At 45.5% G+C, this 12,947-nt stretch overlaps 1 protein-coding gene across 3 annotated transcripts in view; it reads left to right on the top strand.

Moving 5' to 3' along the window:
- The first annotated feature begins 202 nt into the window (after nucleotides 1-202).
- mettl14 (methyltransferase 14, N6-adenosine-methyltransferase subunit) overlaps nucleotides 203-12,947 on the top strand; it is a 37,768-nt gene continuing 25,023 nt past the window's right edge. Inside the window, exons 1-6 of one of the 3 annotated variants that reach the window (XM_055910959.1) lie at nucleotides 203-414; nucleotides 4,513-4,601; nucleotides 4,836-4,923; nucleotides 8,700-8,777; nucleotides 9,647-9,734; nucleotides 10,025-10,115. In XM_055910959.1, the coding sequence (XP_055766934.1) occupies nucleotides 349-414; nucleotides 4,513-4,601; nucleotides 4,836-4,923; nucleotides 8,700-8,777; nucleotides 9,647-9,734; nucleotides 10,025-10,115 (500 nt within the window). In that variant the 5' untranslated portion in view covers nucleotides 203-348. Of the gene's footprint in view, nucleotides 415-4,511; nucleotides 4,602-4,835; nucleotides 4,924-8,699; nucleotides 8,778-9,646; nucleotides 9,735-10,024; nucleotides 10,116-12,947 lie in introns of those variants that run through there. The other 2 variants (XM_055910958.1, XM_055910960.1) reach the window with 2 other exon arrangements.

Raw genomic sequence — 12,947 nt, 5'->3', positions numbered from 1 at the left:
ACTTTGGGCGGAAGTAGAGAAAATTGGTGACAAACGGCCTTTCTGATGATCATTGTTTACAGTTTGTTCACAGTGGAATAACGTGATACAACATCACCACCGTGTGGCCGCATCTACTCATTGCACCAGCAGAAAGACAGGGACGCGATGTCTTCTATCGTCGGAGGGAAAAAACAATGACGCACATCACAGGCGCAGCAGTTGAACCGGAACGACGTCATCAGAACCCGACTAACGTTCATTGTTTTCGAGGGTAGTAAAAGCTTTTCGACCCCCCGCCAGAGAAAACAGTTTTAAGCATCTTGTGAACCAACGAAATACTTTATTAAACTAATCACCGATAAAGAAATGAATAGTCGCCTACAGGAGATACGGGAAAAGCAGAAGCTGCGACGCCAGCTTCTAGCTCAACAGGTAGCTAGCTAAAGCTAAGTTAGTATACTAGCTAGCGAGCTAATATGCGTTGTCTTCTTGTTTACAAGCTAGCTCAACAGGTAGCTAGCTTAAGCTAAGTTAGTATACTAGCTAGCGAGCTAACATACGTTGTCTTCTTGTTACAAGCTAGCTCAACAGGTAGCTAGCTTAAGCTAAGTTAGTATACTAGCTAGCGAGCTAACATGCGTTGTCTTTTTGTTTACAAGCTAGCCCTCTAAAGTGAGCCTTTAGCCTGGGGGAAGAGCTATGTATCTAGCTACATAACTACCATACCTTGTTAGTTAACAAACATTCGTAGATAATGTAAACATCTAACGTTAGCTATGTGTTTGACTTAACTGAATAGGATTAGGTCCACAGGTAACGTTAGCTATTAGCATAACTAACATATCATTACCTAGCACATCTTCTAAAGTGAGCCTCTAGTTCGCTAATAACTTGTTGTTAGCTAACAATCGTAGTTACTGTACATATTATAGTATTTGCTATTTTGGCTTTTTTTGTGATAGTGGAGCGAGGCCAATTGATCTTGATTGAATGGGAAAAATTAACGTATAGTTAACCAGCGCATGATAGTTGACCAAGTATCTTTTTAATAGTAAAGTTAGCTAGCTATTGTTCGTCCAAGACATTAGTTACTGTTATGATGTAAGAGCATTTGTGCGTATGATTGTAGCTAGCTAAGAGGCTGATCGCTTCCAGCTGAATCATTATCTCTATGCATTAGAGGCGTATCTAACGCCCAAGAAAGATCAGATTCAAACTCCCATTATTAACCAGCTCTGCAACCGTTAATGTCAAAATACGTTTGTTTATCACGGTCTTCATTTACTCCCGTTATGCCGGTATATAGACACTGGACAAGAATATAAATGCAACATGTAAAGTTTTATGAGCTGAAATGTTCCAGACGCACAAAAAACATATTTCGCTCTAATTTGTTTACATCCCATGTTAGTGAGCGTTTCTCCTTTACCAAGAGAATCCATTCACCTGACAGATGTGGCATATCAAGAAGCTGATTAAACAGCGCGATCATTACACAGGTGCACCTTGTGCTGGGGGACAATAAAAAGACACTAAAATGCACAGTTTTGTCACAACACAATGCCACAGGTGATTGGCTGGACCTGGCTCCCAAGTGGGTGGTCTTGGCTCCCAAGTGGGTGGGCCTATGCCCTCCCAGGCCCAACCATGGCCAGTCATGTGAAATCCATAGATTAGGGCCTAAGGAATTGATTGATTTCCATTCTCTTCTTTGGCACCTCATGTTTACCTCATTGCTGCCATGCAGGTTGGTAGTCTACTACAGCTAATTTATTTAGCCCTGTTTTGGAGGTACATACCGGCCATAACGGGAGTAAATTAAGGTAGTTGCTCAGCGAATATCCACGTTTGGTGAATCAACTAATGTATTTTGACATAACGCCTGCAGAGCTGGTGAATGGGAGTATTAGTCTGAGCTGTATTGTTTTGTTTTACATACCGCACAGATACTGGTTTAGCTTTTAGCTAGCATTAGTAGTTAACTAACTTGTTTGGTCCTCTCCTAGTTGGGAGCAGAGAGTGATAGCTTTTAGCTAGTTAACTAACTTGTTTGGTCCTCTCCTAGTTGGGAGCAGAGAGTGATAGCTTTTAACTGGTTAACTAACTTGTTTGGTCCTCTCCTAGTTGGGAGCAGAGAGTGATAGCTTTTAGCTAGTTAACTAACTTATTCTTTCCTCTCCTAGTTGGGAGCAGAGAGTGATAGCTTTTAGCTAGTTAACTAACTTGTTTGGTCCTCTCCTAGTTGGGAGCAGAGAGTGATAGCTTTTAACTGGTTAACTAACTTATTCTTTCCTCTCCTAGTTGGGAGCAGAGAGTGATAGCTTTTAGCTAGTTAACTAACTTATTCTTTCCTCTCCTAGTTGGGAGCAGAGAGTGATAGCTTTTAGCTAGTTAACTAACTTATTCTTTCCTCTCCTAGTTGGGAGCAGAGAGTGATAGCTTTTAACTAGCATTACTAGTTAACTAACTTATTCTTTCCTCTCCTAGTTGGGTGCAGAGAGTGATAGCTTTTAGCTAGTTAACTAACTTATTCTTTCCTCTCCTAGTTGGGAGCAGAGAGTGATAGCTTTTAGCTATCATTAGTAGTTAACTAACTTATTCTTTCCTCTCCTAGTTGGGAGCAGAGAGTGATAGCTTTTAGCTAGTTAACTAACTTGTTCTTTCCTGTCCTAGTTGGGAGCAGAGAGTGATAGCTTTTAGCTAGTTAACTAACTTGTTTGGTCCTGTCCTAGTTGGGAGCAGAGAGTGATAGCTTTTAGCTAGTTAACTAACTTATTCTTTCCTCTCCTAGTTGGGAGCAGAGAGTGATAGCTTTTAGCTATCATTAGTAGTTAACTAACTTATTCTTTCCTCTCCTAGTTGGGAGCAGAGAGTGATAGCTTTTAGCTAGTTAACTAACTTGTTCTTTCCTGTCCTAGTTGGGTGCAGAGAGAACTAGCTAAAAGCTATCAAACTAACTTATTCTTTCCTGTCCTAGTTGGGAGCAGAGAGTGATAGCTTTTAGCTAGCATTACTAGTTAACTAACTTATTCTTTCCTGTCCTAGTTGGGTGCAGAGAGTGATAGCTTTTAGCTAGTTAACTAACTTATTCTTTCCTCTCCTAGTTGGGAGCAGAGAGTGATAGCTTTTAGCTAGTTAACTAACTTGTTTGGTCCTCTCCTAGTTGGGAGCAGAGAGTGATAGCTTTTAGCTAGTTAACTAACTTGTTTGGTCCTCTCCTAGTTGGGTGCAGAGAGTGATAGCTTTTAACTGGTTAACTAACTTGTTCTTTCCTGTCCTAGTTGGGTGCAGAGAGTGATAGCTTTTAACTAACATTACTAGTTAACTAACTTATTCTTTCCTCTCCTAGTTGGGTGCAGAGAGTGATAGCTTTTAACTAACATTACTAGTTAACTAACTTATTCTTTCCTCTCCTAGTTGGGTGCAGAGAGTGATAGCTTTTAGCTATCATTAGTAGTTAACTAACTTATTCTTTCCTCTCCTAGTTGGGAGCAGAGAGTGATAGCTTTTAGCTAGCATTACTAGTTAACTAACTTATTCTTTCCTCTCTTAGTTGGGTGCAGAGAGTGATAGCTTTTAGCTAGTTAACTAACTTATTCTTTCCTCTCCTAGTTGGGAGCAGAGAGTGATAGCTTTTAGCTAGTTAACTAACTTATTCTTTCCTCTCCTAGTTGGGAGCAGAGAGTGATAGCTTTTAGCTAGTTAACTAACTTGTTTGGTCCTGTCCTAGTTGGGAGCAGAGAGTGATAGCTTTTAGCTAGTTAACTAACTTATTCTTTCCTGTCCTAGTTGGGTGCAGAGAGTGATAGCTTTTAGCTAGTTAACTAACTTGTTCCTTCCTCTCCTAGTTGGGAGCAGAGAGTGATAGCTTTTAGCTAGTTAACTAACTTGTTCCTTCCTCTCCTAGTTGGGAGCAGAGAGTGATAGCTTTTAGCTAGTTAACTAACTTGTTTGGTCCTCTCCTAGTTGGGAGCAGAGAGTAATAGCTTTTAACTAACATTACTAGTTAACTAACTTGTTCGTTCACTCCTGTCCTAGCTAACATCCATATCTAACTAACTTCTCCGTTCCTGTCCTAGCTAACATTAATAGCTAACTAACTTCTCCGTTCCTGGCCTAGCTAACATCCATAGCTAACTAACTTCTCCGTTCCTGGCCTAGCTAACATCCATAGCTAACTAACTTCTCCGTTCCTGGCCTAGCTAACATCCATAGCTAACTAACTTCTCCGTTCCTGGCCTAGCTAACATCCATAGCTAACTAACTTCTCCGTTCCTGGCCTAGCTAACATCCATAGCTAACTAACTTCTCTGTTCCTGGCCTAGCTAACATTAATAGCTAACTAACTTCTCTGTTCCTGGCCTAGCTAACATTAATAGCTAGCTAACTTCTCCGATCCTGTCTTAGCTAACATTAAGAGCTAGCTAACTTGTCCGATCCTGTCTTAGCTAACATTAATAGCTAGCTAACTTGTCCGTTCCTGTCTTAGCTAACATTAATAGCTAGCTAACTTGTCCGTTCCTCCCCTAGTTGGGAGCAGAGAGTGCGGACAGTATTGGCGCCATTCTGAACAGCAAAGACGAACTGAAGGAGATTGAAGAGACCAGAGAGACATGCAGGTATGACACACACACACACACACACACACACACACACACACACAGACACAGACACAGACACAGACACTGTCACAGGTGTACACTCACACACACAGAGACTACTGTCACAGGTACACACACACTTCCAGCAATCAGTATTTCTCAATTCCTTGGGGACCTCCAGAGTGTGCACATTTTTGTTCCAGTCCAGCCCTATCACTTGGTTTAACTATTCAACAAGTTGTGTATGTGTAGGGCATCGTTCGATACTGCCGGGCCGAGCTCCAAGAGGAAGCTTCAGGTGGAGGGAGAGGACACAGAGGAGGACGTTGAGGAGCAGAAGGTAGGAAAACACAAACAGGTCACTGAGAGAAACGTATCTGTAATAGACTGGATCACTGAGAGGAACGTATCTGTAATAGACTGGATCACTGAGAGGAACGTCTCTGTAATAGACTGGATCACTGAGAGGAACTTCTCTGTAATAGACTGGATCACTGAGAGGAACGTATCTGTAATAGACTGGATCACTGAGAGGAACTTCTCTGTAATAGACTGGATCACTGAGAGGAACGTATCTGTAATAGACTGGATCACTGAGAGGAACGTCTCTGTAATAGACTAGATCACTGAGAGGAACGTATCTGTAATAGACTAGATCACTGAGAGGAACGTATCTGTAATAGACTGGATCACTGAGAGGAACGTATCTGTAATAGACTGGATCACTGAGAGGAACGTCTCTGTAATAGACTGGATCACTGAGAGGAACGTATCTGTAATAGACTGGATCACTGAGAGGAACGTCTCTGTAATAGACTGGATCACTGAGAGGAACGTCTCTGTAATAGACTGGATCACTGAGAGGAACGTCTCTGTAATAGACTAGATCACTGAGAGGAACGTATCTGTAATAGACTGGATCACTGAGAGGAACGTCTCTGTAATAGACTGGATCACTGAGAGGATAGACTAGATCACTGAGAGGAACGTCTCTGTAATAGACTAGATCACTGAAAGGAACGTATCTGTAATAGACTAGATCACTGAGAGGAACGTCTCTGTAATAGACTAGATCACTGAGAGGAACGTATCTGTAATAGACTGGATCACTGAGAGGAACGTCTCTGTAATAGACTGGATCACTGAGAGGAACGTCTCTGTAATAGACTGGATCACTGAGAGGATAGACTGGATCACTGAGAGGAACATATCTGTAATAGACTGGATCACTGAGAGGAACATATCTGTAATAGACTGGATCACTGAGAGGAACATATCTGTAATAGACTGGATCACTGAGAGGAACGTCTCTGTAATAGACTGGATCACTGAGAGGATAGACTAGATCACTGAGAGGAACGTCTCTGTAATAGACTAGATCACTGAAAGGAACGTATCTGTAATAGACTAGATCACTGAGAGGAACGTATCTGTAATAGACTGGATCACTGAGAGGAACGTCTCTGTAATAGACTGGATCACTGAGAGGAACGTCTCTGTAATAGACTGGATCACTGAGAGGATAGACTGGATCACTGAGAGGAACATATCTGTAATAGACTGGATCACTGAGAGGAACATATCTGTAATAGACTGGATCACTGAGAGGAACATATCTGTAATAGACTGGATCACTGAGAGGATAGACTGGATCACTGAGAGGAACGTCTCTGTAATAGACTGGATCACTGAGAGGAACGTATCTGTAATAGACTGGATCACTGAGAGGAACGTCTCTGTAATAGACTAGATCACTGAGAGGATAGACTGGATCACTGAGAGGAACGTCTCTGTAATAGACTAGATCACTGAGAGGATAGACTGGATCACTGAGAGGAACGTATCTGTAATAGACTGGATCACTGAGAGGAACGTATCTGTAATAGACTGGATCACTGAGAGGAACGTATCTGTAATAGACTGGATCACTGAGAGGAACGTATCTGTAATAGACTGGATCACTGAGAGGAACGTCTCTGTAATAGACTGGATCACTGAGAGGAACGTCTCTGTAATAGACTGGATCACTGAGAGGATAGACTGGATCACTGAGAGGAACGTCTCTGTAATAGACTAGATCACTGAGAGGATAGACTGGATCACTGAGAGGTACGTATCTGTAATAGACTGGATCACTGAGAGGAATGTATCTGTAATAGACTGGATCACTGAGAGGAACGTCTCTGTAATAGACTGGATCACTGAGAGGATAGACTGGATCACTGAGAGGTACGTATCTGTAATAGACTGGATCACTGAGAGGAACGTATCTGTAATAGACTGGATCACTGAGAGGAACGTATCTGTAATAGACTGGATCACTGAGAGGAACGTATCTGTAATAGACTGGATCACTGAGAGGAACGTCTCTGTAATAGACTGGATCACTGAGAGGAACGTCTCTGTAATAGACTAGATCACTGAGAGGATAGACTGGATCACTGAGAGGTACGTATCTGTAATAGACTGGATCACTGAGAGGAACGTATCTGTAATAGACTGGATCACTGAGAGGAACGTATCTGTAATAGACTGGATCACTGAGAGGAACGTCTCTGTAATAGACTGGATCACTGAGAGGAACGTATCTGTAATAGACTGGATCACTGAGAGGAACGTCTCTGTAATAGACTGGATCACTGAGAGGAACGTATCTGTAATAGACTGGATCACTGAGAGGAAAATCTCTGTAATAGACTGGATCATTGAGAGGATAGACTGGATCACTGAGAAGTACGTATCTGTAATAGACTGGATCACTGAGAGGAACGTATCTGTAATAGACTGGATCACTGAGAGGAACTTCTCTGTAATAGACTGGATCACTGAGAGGAACGTATCTGTAATAGACTGGATCACTGAGAGGAACGTCTCTGTAATAGACTGGATCACTGAGAGGAACGTATCTGTAATAGACTGGATCACTGAGAGGAACGTCTCTGTAATAGACTGGATCACTGAGAGGAACGTATCTGTAATAGACTGGATCACTGAGAGGAACGTATCTGTAATAGACTAGATCACTGAGAGGAACGTATCTGTAATAGACTGGATTACTGAGAGGAACGTCTCTGTAATAGACTGGGTCACTGAGAGGAACGTCTCTGTAATAGACTGGGTCACTGAGAGGAACTTCTCTGTAATAGACTGGGTCACTGAGAGGAACGTATCTGTAATAGACTGGATCACTAAGAGGAACACATTGTAGGAACCAGTCGGTCCAGATTGTAGGAACCAGTCGGTCCAGATTGTAGGAACCAGTCGGTCCAGGAACCAGTCGGTCCAGATTGTAGGAACCAGTCGGTCCAGGAACCAGTCGGTCCAGATTGTAGGAACCAGTCGGTCCAGATTGTAGGAACCAGTCGGTCCGGATTGTAGGAACCAGTCGGTCCAGATTGTAGGAACCAGCCGGTCCGGATTGTAGGAACCAGTCGGTCCAGGAACCAGTCGGTCCAGATTGTAGGAACCAGTCGGTCCAGGAACCAGCCGGTCCAGATTGTAGGAACCAGTCGGTCCAGATTGTAGGAACCAGTCGGTCCAGATTGTAGGGACCAGCCGGTCCAGATTGTAGGAACCAGTCGGTCCAGGAACCAGTCGGTCCAGATTGTAGGAACCAGTCGGTCCAGGAACCAGCCGGTCCAGATTGTAGGAACCAGTCGGTCCAGATTGTAGGAACCAGCCGGTCCAGATTGTAGGAACCAGCCGGTCCAGATTGTAGGAACCAGCCGGTCCAGATTGTAGGAACCAGCCGGTCCAGATTGTAGGAACCAGCCGGTCCAGATTGTAGGAACCAGCCGGTCCAGATTGTAGGAACCAGCCGGTCCAGATTGTAGGAACCAGCCGGTCCAGATTGTAGGAACCAGCCGGTCCAGATTGTAGGAACCAGCCGGTCCTGATTGTAGGAACCAGCCGGTCCTGATTGTAGGAACCAGCCGGTCCAGATTGTAGGAACCAGCCGGTCCAGATTGTAGGAACCAGCCGGTCCAGATTGTAGGAACCAGCCGGTCCAGATTGTAGGAACCAGCCGGTCCAGATTGTATGTGTTTCATTGTGTGTGTTTCATTGTGTGTGTGTGTGTGTGTGTGTGTGTGTGTGTGTGTGTGTGTGTGTGTGTAGGAAGAGTTGGAGGTGCTACCGCCAGATGAGAGCAACCCTTATGAAGAGGTCTACAAGGACTCTACCACCTTCCTCAAGGTAACACACACACACACCTCTCACTACACACACACACACACACACACACACACACCTCTCACTACACACACACACACACACCTCTCACTACACACACACAACCCTTATGAAGAGGTCTACAAGGATTCTACCACCTTCCTCAAGGTAACACACACACACACACACACACACACACACACACACCTCTCACTACACACACACACCTCTCACAACACACACACACACACACACACACACACACACACACACACACACACACACACACACACACACACCTCTCACTACACACACACACACACCTCTCACTACACACACACACACACACACTACTGTCAACACTGTTGTTATAGGTTAACTGTCTGTCTGTATCAGGGTACCCAGAGTCTGAACCCCCATAATGACTACTGTCAACACTGTTGTTATAGGTTAACTGTCTGTTTCAGGGTACCCAGAGTCTGAACCCCCATAATGACTACTGTCAACACTGTTGTTATAGGTTAACTGTCTGTTTCAGGGTACCCAGAGTCTGAACCCCCATAATGACTACTGTCAACACTGTTGTTATAGGTTAACTGTCTGTATCAGGGTACCCAGAGTCTGAACCCCCATAATGACTACTGTCAACACTGTTGTTATAGGTTAACTGTCTGTATCAGGGGACCCAGAGTCTGAACCCCCATAATGACTACTGTCAACACTGTTGTTATAGGTTAACTGTCTGTTTCAGGGTACCCAGAGTCTGAACCCCCATAATGACTACTGTCAACACTGTTGTTATAGGTTAACTGTCTGTATCAGGGGACCCAGAGTCTGAACCCCCATAATGACTACTGTCAACACTGTTGTTATAGGTTAACTGTCTGTTTCAGGGTACCCAGAGTCTGAACCCCCATAATGACTACTGTCAACACTTTGTCGACACCGGACATCGACCACAGAACTTCATCAGAGACGTCGGTACGTGTGTAATCTGTGTGTGTAATCTGTGTGTGTAATCTGTGTGTGTGTGTAATCTGTGTGTGTGTGTAATCTGTTTGTGTGTGTAATCTGTATGTGTAATCTGTGTGTGTGTGTGTGTAGTATGTGTGTGATCTGTGTGTAATCTGTGTGTGTGTGTAGTATGTGTATAATCTGTGTGTGTAATGTGTGTGTAGTATGTGTGTAATCTGTGTGTGTGTGTAATCTGTATGTGTTATGTGTGTAATCTATGTGTAATCTATGTGTAATCTGTGTGTAATCTGTTTCAGGTCTGGCTGACAGGTTTGAAGAGTATCCTAAACTCAGAGAGCTGATCAGACTGAAGGATGAGTTGATCTCAACCACCAACACCCCCCCCATGTAGGTCCCAGTTATTACCCCCCCCCCCCCCCCCCCATGTAGGTCCCAGTTATTACCCCCCCCCCCCCCCCATGTAGGTCCCAGTTATTACCCCCCCCCCCCCCCCCCCATGTAGGTCCCAGTTATTACCCCCCCCCCCCCATGTAGGTCCCAGTTATTACCCCCCCCCCCATGTAGGTCCCAGTTATTACCCCCCCCCCCCCCATGTAGGTCCCAGTTATTACCCCCCCCCCCCATGTAGGTCCCAGTTATTACCCCCCCCCCATGTAGGTCCCAGTTATTACCCCCCCCCATGTAGGTCCCAGTTATTACCCCCCCCCCCCATGTAGGTCCCAGTTATTACCCCCCCCCCCCATGTAGGTCCCAGTTATTACCCCCCCCCCCATGTAGGTCCCAGTTATTACCCCCCCCCCCCCCCCCCCCCATGTAGGTCCCAGTTATTACCCCCCCCCCCCCCCCATGTAGGTCCCAGTTATTACCCCCCCCCCCATGTAGGTCCCAGTTATTACCCCCCCCCCCATGTAGGTCCCAGTTATTACCCCCCCCCCCCATGTAGGTCCCAGTTATTACCCCCCCCCCCCCCATGTAGGTCCCAGTTATTACCCCCCCCCCCCATGTAGGTCCCAGTTATTACCCCCCCCCCCCATGTAGGTCCCAGTTATTACCCCCCCCCCCCCCCATGTAGGTCCCAGTTATTACCCCCCCCCCCCCCCATGTAGGTCCCAGTTATTACCCCCCCCCCCCCCCATGTAGGTCCCAGTTATTACCCCCCCCCCCCCCATGTAGGTCCCAGTTATTACCCCCCCCCCCCCATGTAGGTCCCAGTTATTACCCCCCCCCCCCATGTAGGTCCCAGTTATTACCCCCCCCCCCCCATGTAGGTCCCAGTTATTACCCCCCCCCCCCCATGTAGGTCCCAGTTATTACCCCCCCCCCCCCATGTAGGTCCCAGTTATTACCCCCCCCCCCCCATGTAGGTCCCAGTTATTACCCCCCCCCCCCCCCATGTAGGTCCCAGTTATTACCCCCCCCCCCCCCCATGTAGGTCCCAGTTATTACCCCCCCCCCCCCATGTAGGTCCCAGTTATTACCCCCCCCCCCCCATGTAGGTCCCAGTTATTACCCCCCCCCCCCCCATGTAGGTCCCAGTTATTACCCCCCCCCCCCCCATGTAGGTCCCAGTTATTACCCCCCCCCCCCATGTAGGTCCCAGTTATTACCCCCCCCCCCCATGTAGGTCCCAGTTATTACCCCCCCCCCCCCCATGTAGGTCCCAGTTATTACCCCCCCCCCCCATGTAGGTCCCAGTTATTACCCCCCCCCCATGTAGGTCCCAGTTATTACCCCCCCCATGTAGGTCCCAGTTATTACCCCCCCCCCCCCATGTAGGTCCCAGTTATTACCCCCCCCCCCCCATGTAGGTCCCAGTTATTACCCCCCCCCCCCCATGTAGGTCCCAGTTATTACCCCCCCCCCCATGTAGGTCCCAGTTATTACCCCCCCCCCCCATGTAGGTCCCAGTTATTACCCCCCCCCCCCCCCATGTAGGTCCCAGTTATTACCCCCCCCCCCCCCCATGTAGGTCCCAGTTATTACCCCCCCCCCCCCCCATGTAGGTCCCAGTTATTACCCCCCCCCCCCATGTAGGTCCCAGTTATTACCCCCCCCCCCCCATGTAGGTCCCAGTTATTACCCCCCCCCCCCCCCATGTAGGTCCCAGTTATTACCCCCCCCCCCCATGTAGGTCCCAGTTATTACCCCCCCCCCCATGTAGGTCCCAGTTATTTAGTATCTGGATAGGAGAGTCTGTTAAAACCTCTAACGAGTCACAAACCCGGATCCGGGATCCCCCCGTCAAAAAAGCTGACTAGCATAGCCTAGCCTAAAGCCACAGGGATATCATATAATAAAATGTTCATGAAATCACAAGTCCAAGACACCAAATGAAAGATACACAGCTTGTGAATCCAGCCATCATTTCTGATTTTTAAAATGTTTTACAGGGAAGACACAATATGTAAATCTATTAGCTAACCACGATAGCAAAAGACACACCTTTTTTTTCCCACCATTTTTTTTACTGCATAGGTAGCTATCACAAATTCGACCAAATATAAATATGACTATTTAAAACCCATTTACAGTTTAGATACACCATTTGGCTTAAATACAGTCAACTAACCAAGAAACAACTTCATCAGATGACAGTCTGATAACATATTTATTGTATAGCATATGTTTTGTTAGAAAAATGTGCATATTTCAGGTATAAATCGTAGTTTTACATTGCAGCCACCATCACAACTCTCACCAAAGCGACTAGAATAACTACAGAGAGCAACGTGAATTACATAAATACTCATCATAAAACATTTATGAAAAATACACAGCGTGCAGCAGATGAAAGACAAAGAACTTGTGAATCCAGCCAATATTTCAGATTTTTTAAGTGTTTTACAGCGAAAACACAATATAGTATTATATTAGCTTACTACAATAGCCTACCACACAACAGCATTGATTCAAGCCAACAGTAGCGATAACGAATAAACCAGCAAAAGATATTTATTTTTTCACTAACCTTCTCAAACTTCTTCAGATGACAGTCCTATAACATCAAATTACACAATACATATATGGTTTGTTCGAAAATGTGCATATTTAGCGGCACAAATCGTGGTTATACAATATGAATAGTAGCCAAACGACAAACAAAATGTCGGGGGAAATCTTGGGAGAGGCACCTAATCTAATCAATAACTAATCATAAACTTGACTAAAAAATACAGGTTGGACAGCAAATGAAAGATACATTAGTTCTTAATGCAACCG

Source organism: Salvelinus fontinalis, unplaced genomic scaffold, assembly GCF_029448725.1.
Source record: "Salvelinus fontinalis isolate EN_2023a unplaced genomic scaffold, ASM2944872v1 scaffold_0039, whole genome shotgun sequence".
Taxonomy (NCBI): Eukaryota; Metazoa; Chordata; class Actinopteri; order Salmoniformes; family Salmonidae; genus Salvelinus; species Salvelinus fontinalis.
This window is presented reverse-complemented; position numbering and strand designations above follow the sequence as displayed.